The following is a 15,070-nucleotide window of genomic DNA, read 5'->3' on the forward strand; positions in this document are numbered from 1 at the left end:
TCAATATCAAAGTGTAATTGAGACTATAATTTAGTTTTCCATGTCAGAAGTTTTATTATGCTAATCTGAGCTATTACCATGCAGATTTTTTTTTTCTTGCTGAAAGTGGTTCTGCTTTTATGGTGCATTAATTAGCAGCACCATTTAGAAAAACAGCTTAACTCCTAACAAGAATAGCCAATTAAAATTAAATGAGTGTCCAACAAGTACATGCAAGCACTGCAGGAGTAAATAGTTAAACTGAGTCAAACAGAGTTTAATATATCATAAATGGGAGTTAAAGTAAAAACTGGAGCAATGAAAAAATTCAGCCACACAAAATATTTTGTAATGATCTTCCTTCCACAATGAAATACTGTAATGAGATTCACTTTTATTGATGAGACAAAATGTTTTGTTTTGTCTCATGTGGGTAGTATTTTACCAATCAGTCCCTATTTCTAATCCCCATTAAGAATTTAGTCTGTTTCTAAACTAACTATTCAATAAAATAATTGCTTGCATTGAAAAAAGTGTATTAAACTATAGAGGATTCTAAATCACTTTACTTATGTGGTAATTCTATACCCTCTTGAAAGACTCTCATGGCTGAAATGCAGCTATTTTTGATATCTATTTTAGGTATTTCTATGACCGTCATTACATGAACATCTCACAATTTTTAATGTCATGGCACTACTGAGAGGTAGGGCAGTGCTATTATCCCCATTTTACAGATGGGGAACTGAGGCACAGGGAGGCCAAGTGACTTGCCCAAGGCAACATAAGGCAGTGCTTGTGACAGATCAGGGACTTGAACCCAGGTCTACCTAAGATCTAGGCCAGATACCTAACCTCAGAATGATATTTTTTCACTGAATGGGATGAAGTGTGGAAGCTGTTTAATAACTTGCAGCAAGACCGCAAAATGGTTTAGGACAGGAAACAAAGATTGTCATACACAGGGTATTAAATATATTTTTCCTGTTTTATTTTATTTTTAGACAAGTAATGACTCCGTTTTGGAGTAAAAACTCTTTAGCAGTGTTTTGAAATAGTGTTTTCTCTGAACTATATAAAATAAATATTGTCCCCCTTCCCCCAATTTATGCTTTATAACAACCTGTTCTCAGATTTTTGCTTTGATGTGGTTTTACTGGTTTTAACCTCAAACTAGAAACCCTGACCTAACTACATTCAGTTGGAACTGCCTAGGCAGAATATAATTACCTAAACACTAATGTGGTCAGGACACCTTATTCATGTAGTTACCATCAGTAGCCAGGACTCACGTTTATATCTCATGTGACAGCATGGGAGGACTTTCACTCAATACTGATTCTAAGGGAAGAATGTCATCTACAGAACTGCCAGCACAACTTTCTGCAACAAACTTGGGCCTGGATCGATATCTGCTGTGACTTGTCATGGCTTTATTGAAGTCAAGCTGAAGATTTGGCCCTTGATTTTAATTTTCCTTTGCTGTCACTTCCAAGTCTTGACCAGGCCCAACCCAATTTAGGGGGTGAGACCTGATGAGCTCATAGCATAGGTGTAAAATTTATAGTTTAATTTTCTAATGGTCTCTGAGTCAGTACAAACAGTACTACTGTCTGAGAGAGCCTGTAGCAGGGTGCTGGGGCAAAAGCACCTAATTAGCCCCTGCCCAGTCAGCTCCAATTAAGGGATTGGGGCTAATGGAAAAGGCCTGATGCTGGCCTGAGGATTGGCAATGCCTGCTGGCCTGACAAGCCAAGGGCTATAAAGGCTGGGAGAGAGCCAGAAGGCTGGGGGCAGCAAGGGCAAAGTAAGTCAGTCAGGGAACTGGAGGCTTCCTAGCTGAAGGCTGACTCTGCCTGTAAAGGCGGTAACCACATTTGTAAAGCATGTATATAAATGGACACTGGTTGTGGGACAACGTTAAATAAATAAATATCCAGGTGTTGTACAACCCTGAAGCCTCTCCAAGCCTTATTCGGGAGGGCAAGCGGGCTCCAGGAAGAGGAGCGGGTAGTGAACCTTGTTACAGAGCCCCACTAGTTATTACTTTCCTCTTATGCTAATAAGAAAAAAATATTCATAGTCGTAGGAATCATAAGGCACCTATGTGGATTCTTTTGTCAATGAAAAAAGCAACAGAGGGTCCTGTGGCACCTTTAAGACTAACAGAAGTATTGGAGCATACATTTCTGTGGGTGAATGCCCACTTCATCAGATGCAAGTTTACTTGCGTCTGATGAAGTGGGCATTCATCTGATGAAGTGGGCATTCACCCACGAAAGCTTATGCTCCAATACTTCTGTTAGCCTTAAAGGTGCCACAGGACCCCCTGTTGCTTTTTACAGATTCAGACTAACACGGCTACCCCTCTGATTTTTGTCAATGAAACATTCTTACAAAGAAGATACTGAAAGTACTTTAAAGAAAACTAAGCAACTAAATGTGTTTGTGTTAACTCTCCTAGCTCTGTCAACTCACCTATTTCAGAAAAAAGTTTGTGCTGTTATACTGCTCTCCCAAGCCTGTTAGAACTGATTTTAAGGTGCTTTGTGGTCCATAATCATTTAACACTTTTATCATAGCAGAGTTGTTCATGTCACAGTAGGTTAGGGTCTCCCATCCTTTTACTTATAAACCCCTGTCTACTTGGAGAGAAACTTTTGAGGGTGGATATAATATTAAAAACAAAAAAACACTTTATAAATTGGCACCTTTGTATTCAACAGGTCTATTCCCTGTGGGCCAAATTCTGTCACCAAACACATGGTCCAAGAAGTGGGTTAGACAAGCATGAATCAGACTAAGAACCACACGTATCAGCACCTACCAGTAGTATCATGCATTCTACTGGAGCCAGATTGTGAATACCTTACACAATTCTTCATCAGTCTTTATTTAAGCAAATTCCTATTCAAGACAAGGGTTGAATCCCAAGCCTCAATAAAATCAATGGCAAAACTCCCAGTGGGGAGTAGGGGCAAGGAGCAAAAACTGGGTAAGGATTTCAGTATTTGCCCTCTGGTGAATAGGCTATGAAAGGAGTAGAAGACATTATCTCCTATAGCCTCCCCACCATATGGAAATTTAGATCATTGGATCTGGTCCGTGCATAGAACTATTGGCCATTTCCTCAGCCTGTCATCAACTCCGTGTGTCTGTAGAGAGAACCACCAGGAGCTTGGGTCCACATGGTATGAGCAGTCTCTTGAGTGGCATCTCCATTCACCTTCCTCCCTGTGCATCATTTTTGCTCCTTTCTCAAATGCTCTCTGAGAAGGAGCAGGGCAGCTTTTTCACCTGTATGTTAGAGCCACGCATGTGCTTTCCAGGCAAAACAAATTGTTTACTCCTGTTAGGTCTTCAGAGCCTGTACAGCTAGGGAGAAATGATCTGAGTTCTATGTGTATCTTCAGCCTTGTGTATCTTCAGCTATGTCCAGATTGCAAGATCTTTTTTTGGTGGTGATGTTGTAAGTGGCAGAATGAACCTAGCTTGAGCCTGAAGAGTTTGCAGTTAGAAAAATCATCATTCAACTTGTACATGGAGCAAACTGTGCTATAAAAGTCATTGCAGAAGAATAGTGAAGGTCAAAGTAGCCCTTTTCTTTGTCCTGTTTCTGACTTAAAATGCACTGCAAACAAGCAAAATCTGACCAGTTTTGACGGTAGATAGGATTTTACTGTTGGAAAACAATCTTTTCTGAGTAACTTGGAAGCAAAATATGTTTTAAAGTAAAAGGCAGGTGCTATTTTGGAGACCAATATAATGACAGTTATTTTGTTTTAAAATGAGGCACAGTACCACAGATAATTGTATGTGTGACACTCTGGGAAAGTAAAGCTCTATTTGTTGTAAGTGCTAAGTATGATTATGTTACATTTTTAACACCTGGATTTGCCTGAAATGTGCAACATGAACACGTGACCTGTAAAGAGCTACGTGCCTGCTGAACCACTGACTATGACAGTGACCAAATGCTGCATCTGTTGCATGGTGGGCTGTATTAATGGAAGTTAATGCATGTCTCAGAATGTCTGGGCTCATGTTGACGCAATCAGCTTTCTGCTTGGCCCATTCTGTTGCCAATTTAAAATTTTGTATACGCTGGCTAGTCCTAGTCTCTTTAGGCCAGTCCTTACCTTTTACTCAGTGTGGTAGCTACATGCTTTGTAGCAGGCCCTGCACTCTGGTGGCTGAGAATCCCTTAGAGTTTAAACTTGAGATCTTTGGATCATGCACTCAAATAAATATGGTAAGGAAATTCATGGAAGAGGCATGGCAGGGCAGGATGATGGGGACAGATGTGGCAGTGGGGAAAAGGGGTTCAGAGTAAACCCATTTAACACTAGGAGTACTTGTGGCACCTTAGAGACTAACAAATTTATTAGAGCATAAGCTTTCGTGGACTACAGCCCACTTCTTCGGATGCATATAGAATGGAACATGTTCCATTCTATATGCATCCGAAGAAGTGGGCTGTAGTCCACGAAAGCTTATGCTCTAATAAATTTGTTAGTCTCTAAGGTGCCACAAGTACTCCTGTTCTTCTTTTTGCGGATACAGACTAACACGGCTGTTACTCTGAAACTTGCCATTTAACACTGATCATTCAAATAAGACAGCCAAAGAGAACTTTGCCACACAAAATGTCTCCTTTGTGTTGATTGTACTTCAGATTAGTGCATATTTGCATGCACTATTTACCTTGCACTCATGACCCTTTTAAAATCCTCAACACCAGACATGAGAAATTTGGAGGTAGGGGAACAGGATCTTAAGGTGAAAGTTCATTCTCGAGTCTCTCTTTAATATTGTGGGTCCAATTCTACAATTTCATTGGTCCAGACAAAATGAACTACTGCTACTGACCTACGGAGCCTCTGAGTGCTCCAGGCTAGGAGGCCATTTCTAATTCAGCTCATGTCAAAGTCCGTTTTTAGGACCTGAACAATTGTAGACTTAGGAGTCCCCCAGTTCATGTCCCCTAGTCTCCACTTGGTAGGACAATCCCCAGCTGAACTGTGTGTCATGTTGCTTCCATTTTTATTGGTTGATAGATATGTGGGGAACAGAAGGGGGCGGGGATTTGTGGCTGAATAGATAAAGGATTTGCCTCCTTCACAATTTTAAGATTAATGGGAGATTCCTGAAGTTTAAATCCTGATAATGAGTGTGGAAGACAGCACAAGCCCTTCTACAGCTGCCCTTTCATTGAATAGTCCTGCCTGCCCACAGGTGAAAATTGTAATCCAGATTTTAGGAACAACTTGAGGATTCAATGAGAGGCATATTAAGTGCCCCAACTTCCCAATATAGGGGCTGTGTTGTTCTTTAGATGCCTGAACCTCAGTCACTGAGGGAAAACTTTAAAAGATAGGGCAGAAGGCCACATTTATTGGACTCCCCCAGGCTGGCAACTCCTTTTTGTGAGGATTCAGTAGAGGAAGAGAAGAGTCCATCAGGCGAAAGATTCAGCACCTTCCCCCCCACCCCACCCCTAGACAAGATATTAGAGAGTAGGGCTTCTCAGCTACTCTCCTCTAACTAGGTTCACTTAAAATGGCAATTGAGAGGAGGGAGGGGGAGGAGAAATGGACTCCAGTGAAACAGTACAGACTGTCCACCTGAGGCTTGCAGGCCAGTTACAGCAGGAAGCTGTGGGAGGTGGATGGGGGAGAGGCAGGATGTGCAGTTCTGAGAATTGGGAATTGTGGAACAAATGTGATTGGGAGAGCTCATTTGCATTTATTTGAAGGGTGGGGTTTCTTTTCTTCCATTCCAGGCTGACCTGCCATATGAATAGGGTGGTGGGGTGTGGCTTGTACCCATCAGTGGTATTCCGAGGCTGGCATGGGTGTAAATAATTTGTTCTGGATGAAACTTTCCATGTGTAACCTTTAATGGCCATCGTTTCATTTAAAGAAAAATCTGCGAATTGAACTGCCTTGGTAACAAAGATGACTTTGCTTTATTTGGCAGTAACGCAAGAAAGATAAGCTGCTCTCGGAAAAAGGGAACCTGTGCAAATCCACAGCCTGAGGTCTTCCTCATAATAACACATATTTCAGTCGGATACGTTTTCATTTGTGCTGTCTAAAGCTAACTATTTAGTTTGGCTTCATGGAGTTTGTGAACCAGGCCTTATGCATTTTTCACCAATAACATGAAGTCACAAAGCAGCATTTAATCATCTCTGGAATAATAATACTTTAACTGTTATTTGTGCAGCTGTTTCTCTAGTCAAATTTGTTTGGAAATGGAATGCTCTGTGCACCACACCTATCTATTTCATTCTGCAGCTCTGGACGCTCTTGGAAATTTAAAATAGCTGCTTAGTCAGGACTCCAGGAGCTAACGCTACAGTTACTGGGAAAAATGCCACGGGATATTTAAAAAATGTATGGTCAAATATGTACACATACACACACGTTCTTTTAAGGCAGGCTCCTCAGTAGGTGTAAAGGGGCCCCACTCTTTAGAAATGGGTGGTGCTGTGCCCATTCATACCAACTGAGGACCTGGTCCATAATTCAGAAAAATTGCTCCATTAGGTCATCGAAATGCGAGTGGCTCCAGCTAGCAGCATTTCTAATGCTGTGATGGCGCATTGGTCCAAGAATAAGGGCCCAATCTTGCATGACTGAAGTCAATAGGACTATCTGCACAACTGCAATCGGGGGGTGGGGTTACACATTAAAGTCCAGGTAAGCAGTGCAAAAGGTGGCATGTTCATTCATAATGCAATGTATTTTTATTACAGCACTGCTGTACTGTAGACTAACAATGCTACTGGTACGGCCAGTCAGGTCTACTGAGACGCTTTTCTCCGTTAATAAAAATGATGGCATGACTGTAATTTCCACCACTTAATAGGCAAACATTAACGTAGATAAGGAACTAGCTGCATGCTGATCTAATGGCCTAACTGGAGCCTCTGAGGAAATGATAAAGATTTTAATCTTTAATAAAACAGAAAACATACCTCTTAAAGTGAATGTTCACCATACATTAATAAATGACCATACGGATAATTAACTCTGTTCCTGAGTAATATGAGAACACAGTTTAACTGTTGGAATCAGTCAGCCACTAACTGATCACGGTGCAGTGCTGCAAATCTACGCATTTCTCTAAGGAGCAACAAATTCTCCTGGATGGCAGTGGACAGGGCAATTTTTCATGATAACTTTGATCATTTTAATATCCTTGATAATCTTTAATAGATTTACTCAAAAGGGCTAGGGGGAAACCCATAAGTTTGGCTTCTTTTTAATGTGAGTGGTTGTGATGATTAATCTGGCAATAATTGAATCAGTTCTCTGCTAATGTTGCTTTGCAAGTTTTTAATGGGTCACATCTCAGTTTTAATCCTATCAGTGGCAATAGGCAGAGTCTAATTTCCAAGCTTTTTTTCAGAAATAAATTAGTTAAAAGTAAAAACGCTGCAAGCTGGATCCTTCACTGCCTTGCACCTTGTGTTGTCATTTATACCTGCATAAGTCAGTGTGAAATGCGTCCGTTCCCATTTTATAGCATTTTGCACCCTCCGTGCAGGATAAATTACTGCGCAAGACAATGGAAAATCCGTCCAAGTTCTCCAGGCTCCCAGTCAAGTGTTCCAGTCATGAGACAACCCTTTCACTTCCCCTTAATAGCTGCCTGAGGAGGTTACTTAAATTTTCTTGACAGTATTTGCTCATGAAGAAGGAATGACGTATTATCCTTTTGGGATGCTCATTGCAGAGATATTTCCTTCCAATTAAGCAAATAAAAAAGGAAACCAGTGCCTCATTCCTCCCCTCTCAGATATGTTGGATTCCATTGCTATATATTTTAGCAGGTTGACTGATTTAATGAGCTATAGCAATTAGAGCCAGGTGGGAGAGGGCAGTAGCTGTCTATCTCTGGATACCCAGATTCAAATCCTCTTTTACTAGGATGCAGATGAAAATGAGGTCAGTGGTCTCATTTAGACACATCACACAATCTGTCATTTTGATTTTGTGCTCATGAGATTTGGGACTAAAAAAAGAGGGGGTGTCTGTTAAAATGCACTAGCCTACAGTCGTTCATTTAAAATCCCCTGTTTCTTTAAAATTAATCCCAGCAAATTATCCATGGCTGATCTATGTAGCTGTGTGTTCCCATTGCTGTTACTCTCATCTCTCCTCCTTGAGCCCATCCATTGCCTGCTACACCCAACTCTTATGCATTGTTTTAATCTAGATTGCAAAATCATTAGGACAGGGATTTACATATACTATGGGCCAGACACCCTGGTCTCTGCCGTCCCCTTTAACCCAGGATGGTGTAGAGCTGATGTGGGGGAGGGGAAGGGCAGGAGGGAGGAGTGACTGGAGCATGATGCTCTCCAGCAATGCTCAGCTGCTGTGTAGGGCCTTAGGGACCACTGCTAGTGCAATTTAGAGTAGCCTGAGGAAGTATTAAGTGGCTGTGACCCATTACTCTGTTGTGCACAGCTGCAGAGAATCGTCTCCTATATATTTTCACAGCATCCAGTACAATGGATCCCATTCTTGACTGGGACCTCTAGGCACAATAGTAATGCAAATAATATTAACAACAACTTTGGAAAGAATCTTGAACAACTTTTAATTTCCCGTGGACAGATGTCCACATCACACACAAATAAAAAAAAGAAAAAGCGCACCGTAAGTGGCACTGATTGGCTGCCTCCACAGAGACGCCAGCAAATGAATGGATCATGGAAAATAAATCATCCCCTCAACCTCCATTGGCAGAGCAGTATCGGTAAGCTAAGTATGCGCGCTGTACCTGCTCACTGGATAAATGGAGATATTCAGGCTGCACTATCTTGTCTCCACTGGAAAATTTGGTACCCAGTTTCCAACAACTGCATTTTAGCCTGCAGTAGTGTGAGGAGCAGTCTGGACAGGGTTCAGGTGTTCATAGCATCATGTCATGAAAACCTGTGCAGGCCTAGCTCCCTTCTGCTCTTGGTCTGAGTAAGTGACAGCTCTTTTAAAATATTATTTATTTGCTAAACACCAGCAACATCCTTGGCTCTAAAAGACACACACACAAAGACAGCCCTTGCCTGAAACAGTTTAGGCATAACATTTGAATTAATTTCCTATTTAAATTAAGATTTTTCCAAATATCACCAGATAAATCTCTCCTAGGGGAACAGAAGCTGCAGTACGGGACAATTTGTCTGCAGATTGTGCTGTAACAACATTCAATAATGAGCCAGACAATAATACCTGGACTTCATACATAAAGATGACAAAGAGCCAGTTTATAGCTATTGAAACAATATCCTCATTAGCAGATGAATAATGATAAAATATTTATTTTTTCTTCCCCAATATTGTTTTCCCAATAAACTGGCTTAATCCTTGAGCAGTCTATAGTGTCTGCCATATCTCTGTTTGCGTGCAAGAGTCCTCTGGGGTATTCCCTTTATTTTGTAGAATGGGGAGTTCCTGTTTGTGAAAGCCCGATAACATTTTTCTTCATGTGCTGGTTGTATAAATCATGCTGGTTAGATAAATGGGTGGGAGTGAGTCCACCCACCTTGAGAAGGAAGGAACCTTGATATTGTTCTGTTGATCCCAGGATTCATCTGTCTTTCCCAAAAGATGTGTGTTGTTCAGTTTAGGGAACCAGGCCATGAATGATTTATGTACATGTTTAAGCGTGTTCTCCCCCAAAATTAAGGCTCTCTTCCACAGCGTGAAGGGAAAACTGATCTAGCACTGCCACATGCTGGACATGTAGTAAAAAGAAATCAAATCTGAATTTTTCTTTATGCCAGGTGGAAGAGGAGGGGCTATCTTAATAATCTGCTTTAGAATCAGAGGATGGGTCTATGGTGCTAAGAACAGAGGTGTTTATGGGGACCGTCAGGTAGAAGAATATCATAGGTGAATTGGTTGCTCAACTTTAGCCCTGGTTTATGCTTGCTTTCCTGGTGAGAACCCTGAAAGAGGGCCCCTAGGCAGAAAGCCCTCCAGAGCTTTGTTCAGCTGGTTTCAGTCATAGTCCTTGTGCTCTTCTGTGTGCAAGTGTAATTCACTGATTGGCATATGTTACATGTCCGCTTCTCCCCCAGATCCACAGAATCAGATAAAGCCCATGCTACAGAAGGGGGCTCTGGAACTCAAGCAGTGGAGACTCATGCTTTTAGCTTTGGAGATTCCCCTGTTCAATCCCCAGTGTTGGCGAAGGTGGATATCACACAAAAGCAACAGCTCAGTTCAAGTTTGGGCACTAGATTGCTCAGGTTGGACAACGTGAGTGGAGGGGCCTAGCAGTGGCCTCACTTCCTCTGCTGATAATTCAGCAATGCTGGGGCAAGCACACACTGACTCCTTTTCATGGGGGTACACTGGCTGTGCTACTCCAAGGCTCCTGGAGGTAGGCAGCTAAATACCTTGAGGATCTGGGCCATTGTGCCTGGCTCAGGCACCATGCAAGTTTCCTTTAGCATTGGCTGGGCTGGTGTGCCTCCATACTGCCCCCTACTGCAAGACTGCACCTTAATGTCATACCTGAGTCTCATATGTATTGCATAGATCGTTTCAAATGTTAATACTATGCTCCGATAGATCCCCAACCACCTGGTATGGGGTAGGCAAGTGGGAAACTGAGACTTTTTATGCTCTGCAGTGTTGTCACCATGTCAGTCCCAGGACATTAGAGACAAGATGGGCGAGGTAATATCTTTTATTGGACCACCGTCTGTTAGTGAGAGAGACTGCTTTCAAGCTACACGGAGCTCTTCCGCAAGCCTGGGAAAGGTACTTAGGCTCTATCTACTCTTACAATGCAGCTGCGTTGCTGCAGCGCGTCTGGTGAAGACGCTCTATGCTGACAGGAGAGAGCTCTCTTGTCAGCATAATAAAACCACCTCCGCGAGCAGCAGAATCTATGTTGGCGGGACAAACTATCCCACTGACATAGCACCGTGCATACAAGCGATTATGTTGGTGTAACTTATGTCACTGAGGGGATGGAATACTCACACCCCTGAGTGAGATAAGTTTTCCCAACATAGGCGGTAGTGTAGACATAGCTTAAGAGTATCACAGCTAAATACAAGATGGAACAGATAGTTTAGCATAAGTAGTTAGCACATATTGTAAGGTACCATTCAAGGTGAAGTGGCCCATTAGCACCCTTGTAGTCATAGGATAAAAAGGAGGCTTAGTGAGGCTGTCTACACTACATATTGGCAAAACATACTCCTTCAGGAGTGTGAAAATTCCACCCTCCTGAGCGAAATAAGTTACTCCAACATAAGCGCTCATATACACAGCGCTATGTCTTCTGCCGTTGGTGAAGGTGGTTTTATTATGCCAATGGGAGAGCCCTGCAGACGTGCTACAGTGGCACAGCCGTGTCAGTACAGCTGCACCGCTGCTGCGCTGCACATACAGACATGGCTTGAGTTACAGATTGTTGTAATAAGCCACAAATCCGGTGTCTTTATTAAGACCATGATTTTTAGTGTCTAGCTTATGAATTTTATCTCCCAGGCTCAACGGAAAGCTGCACAACACCTTCAAAGGACAAGCCTGGGAGATTAAATTCATAACTTTACTAGACACTAAAAATCATGGTCTTAATAAAGACACTGGATTTATGGCTTATTACAACAATCTGTAACCCACTAACTCCCCTTTTTGTCCTATGACTACAGGGATTTTAATGGCCTACTTCACCTTGAATGGTCCCTTAGAATATGTGCTAACTACTTATACTAACCTATCTGTTTGAGTTGGTATCTAGCTGTGACCCTCTCCTTTCCCAGACTGGAGGAAAAGTTCTGTGTAACTCAAAAGTTTGTCTCTCTCACCAACAGAAGTTGGTCCAATAAAAGATATTACCTCACCCACAATGTCTCGCTTTTTATGCTAACCTCTATCAATTTTATTGTTACCTCAACCTCTCAAATCCCTCCATTCCTGCTTTATCTCGTTGGTTCACCTGTTACATCATGTTTCTTTTGAGCCGAACACATTGGGGTCCTGGTCCTTGATTGGGGTGAATAATCAGAATGGTAATTAAAATACAGAATAATATTAATAACATGGCCAGATTTTGTAGCAGCAAGAAAAAGATGTAGCAAATTTCTTCCAAAGTTTTGCCTTTTCCCTGTTTCCAATTTCTTTCAAAAGTCTGATTCCTCAGAGACTTTTTAAAGTATTTATTAACAAATTTTTACACATTAAAAATCAGTTGTGAAAGTGAATATAATCCAATTGAAAGCCAAAAAAAAAAAAAATCATGTTCGAGGATAACAAAACTTGTATTATGACTGCAGAAAGATATGCTGTCCACTGCAGTTATCTCACCAGCAACCTCCATGGTGGTTGCGTATATTTATAACAGACACCAATGAGTCATATGTAAACATTTTGATTATAAAGATTTTCTTCATTTTCCCACAGACTTGCTGCTTTCAAACAGCTGTATCCCATTCCTGGGCTCAGCGGAGGGGTTTGATTTTCGGACCCTGCTGCTAGATGAGGAGAGGGGCCGGCTGCTAATCGGAGCTAAAGACCACATCTTTCTGCTCAGCTTGGTTGATTTAAACAAAAATGTAAAAAAGGTCAGTTTGTTTTCTACGCAGTTCATCTGATAAGTTTGTTTTCAGCCCCTTTCCCGGCCTTGTGTTTTGGTTTTTGTTTTTTCTGTCTTCACTGGCTAAATGGCAAATTCACTATGTGATGCGTCCTCGTAACAGGATTTAATAATCTCACCTCCCATTGTTACATAGTTTGCTTTTAATCATCTGAGGTGATCAGTGTGTGTGACCCCTTGTAGCAATAAAGGAATGTAATAAGTCAGATACCCTTAGTGGCTGTGCACTTCATGAAACCATAATATCAACAATAGACAAGGACACCTCTCAAAGTATTTGTTTCTTCTTTCCTCTAGCCTAATGGAGACATTTGCAAGAAAAAAAAACAAAAAAACCAGTGAGGTCAGTTCTGTCCTTGCTTACTGATTTAATTGGGGTTATGGGTCTAACTAAAAGTAGAATATGGCCCATTAGTATGTTAGTCTGCTGTGTTTTAAATGGCACTCAACATTTTGAAGGCAATTTAAATATTCTTAACTGTATTAATAATCAGAATTATTTGGGTTATAGGGGACCTCTATTGGGCTATATATATTGGAGTATAGCCCAGGCCTCTACCCTGGGTACAATTAATTTTGTAACTTCTAGACCATATCTAAGAGAAGGATGTCAGTTTAACCTTCAATATTTCCAGTGGGGACGATGATTTGATGCTTTTTGCACACACCTTTGGCCTCTAGAGTATAAAAACCAGGTGCTAACACAAAATCTCTAACTAAAACTGCTTTTGATTGTCACATGTATGTTTCTGATTGAAGAAAGTTAAATCCTCAGCTGTATTTTATATTTTCTTTAAATATAACAGGAGGTTTTAAAAGGTAAATTCTGCTGTGGGCTATACCAGTATAACTCAATCTGGAGTAACTTGACTGAAGCCAATGGAGTTAATAGGTGTAACAGAGGAGAGGTTGGGCCCATCTGTTTGAAGGAAAAACATGAGAGCATTGTAGAAAAAAGTTTCCAATAACAAACTTCACAATCTGAATAGCTATTCTTATTGTTTTATTCATATTTCCTTGTATGCTTTTCCGAATTATCATTTTCAGTCTTAGAACTCAATAGTATAGTCAGAACTGTGACAATGTAAAAATGGCCCCCACTCATCTCTGAGGGATAGTTAGAGATAACAGAATTATTCCTACCGCAGGCTTTCTTATCCCAGGTTTTGGCAACTGGGCAGTGGAAGAGAGGGAAAATCACTTGTAAGGGAGGCAGATTTGTTTCTACAAATCCTTACTTTAGCTAAACTCCCGTTGATTTCAGTGGGAGTTTTGCTGCTATAAGCACCACAGCATTCAGGCTGAAGTTACTGAGGATATGTCTATACTTACCTCCGGCCAGCGGTAAGCAATCGATCTTCTGGGTTCGATTTATCGCGTCTTGTCTAGACGCGATAAATCGATCCTGGATCAATCCCGGAAGTGCTCGCCGTTGACGCCGGTACTCCTGCTCGGCGAGAGGAGTACGCTGGGTCGACAGGGGAGCCTACCTGCCACGTCTGGACCCGCATTAAGTTCGAACGAAGGTACTTCGACTTCAGCTACGTTATTCACGTAGTTGACATTGCGTATCTTAGTTCGAAGTGGGGGGTTAGTGTGGACCAGGCCTGAGACAGTTACCCTGGAAGCACATAGTGCTGTTTCTGCAGAAGTGCTTTCCAGAGTGTAAACTCACTTGACATCAGAACTCAAATTTACTTGTGATGAATCAAAATCAATAAGTGAATAACTGACCGATACTGTGATAATTTGAAATATGTAACTAAATAAAATGTGCAGATTTTAGTAGATTCTGACTTCAAAGGAGGCTATGTGTGTAGATGTACCCCAGGATCAAACTCAGTTTTCACTCACAATTTTGCTATGGAGTTTCCTTTAACTGTCTTGAGTTTTATCACAAGACAGTCACACAAGATATATTTCAGCAGCTAAATAAGTAACCAAAGGTGTTGAGAACCTACTTATGCCATTAATTTAAATGGGAGGGGGCAGCACTTTTGTATTCTGGACCTTTTATTTAAATGCCTAAGTATGGATTTCAATGCCTAATTTTAGGCACTCAAGTTAGACAATATTGGTATCTATGTATCAGTCTGTCTGTCTTATCTGTTTAGTGCTGGCATCCATAACCATAATATACTTCAGGGGTAGGCAACCTATGGCACACGTGTCGAAGGCGACACGCAAGCTGATTTTCAGTGGCACTCACACTGCCCGGGTCCTGGCCACCGGTCCGGGGGGCTCTGCATTTTAATTTAATTTTAAATGAAGCTTCTTAAACATTTTAAAAACCTTATTTACTTTACATACAACAATAGTTTAGTTATATATTAAAGACTTATAGAAAGAGGCCTTCTAAAAACGTTAAAATGTATGACTGGCACGCGGAACCTTAAATTAGAGTGAATAAATGAAGACTCGGCACACCACTTCTGAAAGGTTGTCGACCCCTGATATACTT

The 15,070-nt window shown here is 41.4% G+C and overlaps 1 protein-coding gene across 2 annotated transcripts in view; it reads left to right on the top strand.

Annotated features, from left to right (window-relative positions):
• SEMA3D (semaphorin 3D) overlaps positions 1-15,070 on the top strand; it is a 197,984-nt gene that overhangs the window by 73,498 nt on the left and 109,416 nt on the right. For both annotated transcript variants that reach the window (XM_054017156.1, XM_054017166.1), the window contains exon 3: positions 12,417-12,577. In XM_054017156.1, coding sequence (XP_053873131.1) covers positions 12,417-12,577 — 161 coding nt within the window. The remainder of the gene's footprint in view (positions 1-12,416; positions 12,578-15,070) is intronic.

The sequence above is a fragment of the Malaclemys terrapin genome, chromosome 1 (genome assembly GCF_027887155.1).
Source record: "Malaclemys terrapin pileata isolate rMalTer1 chromosome 1, rMalTer1.hap1, whole genome shotgun sequence".
In the NCBI taxonomy this organism is placed as follows: domain Eukaryota; kingdom Metazoa; phylum Chordata; order Testudines; family Emydidae; genus Malaclemys; species Malaclemys terrapin.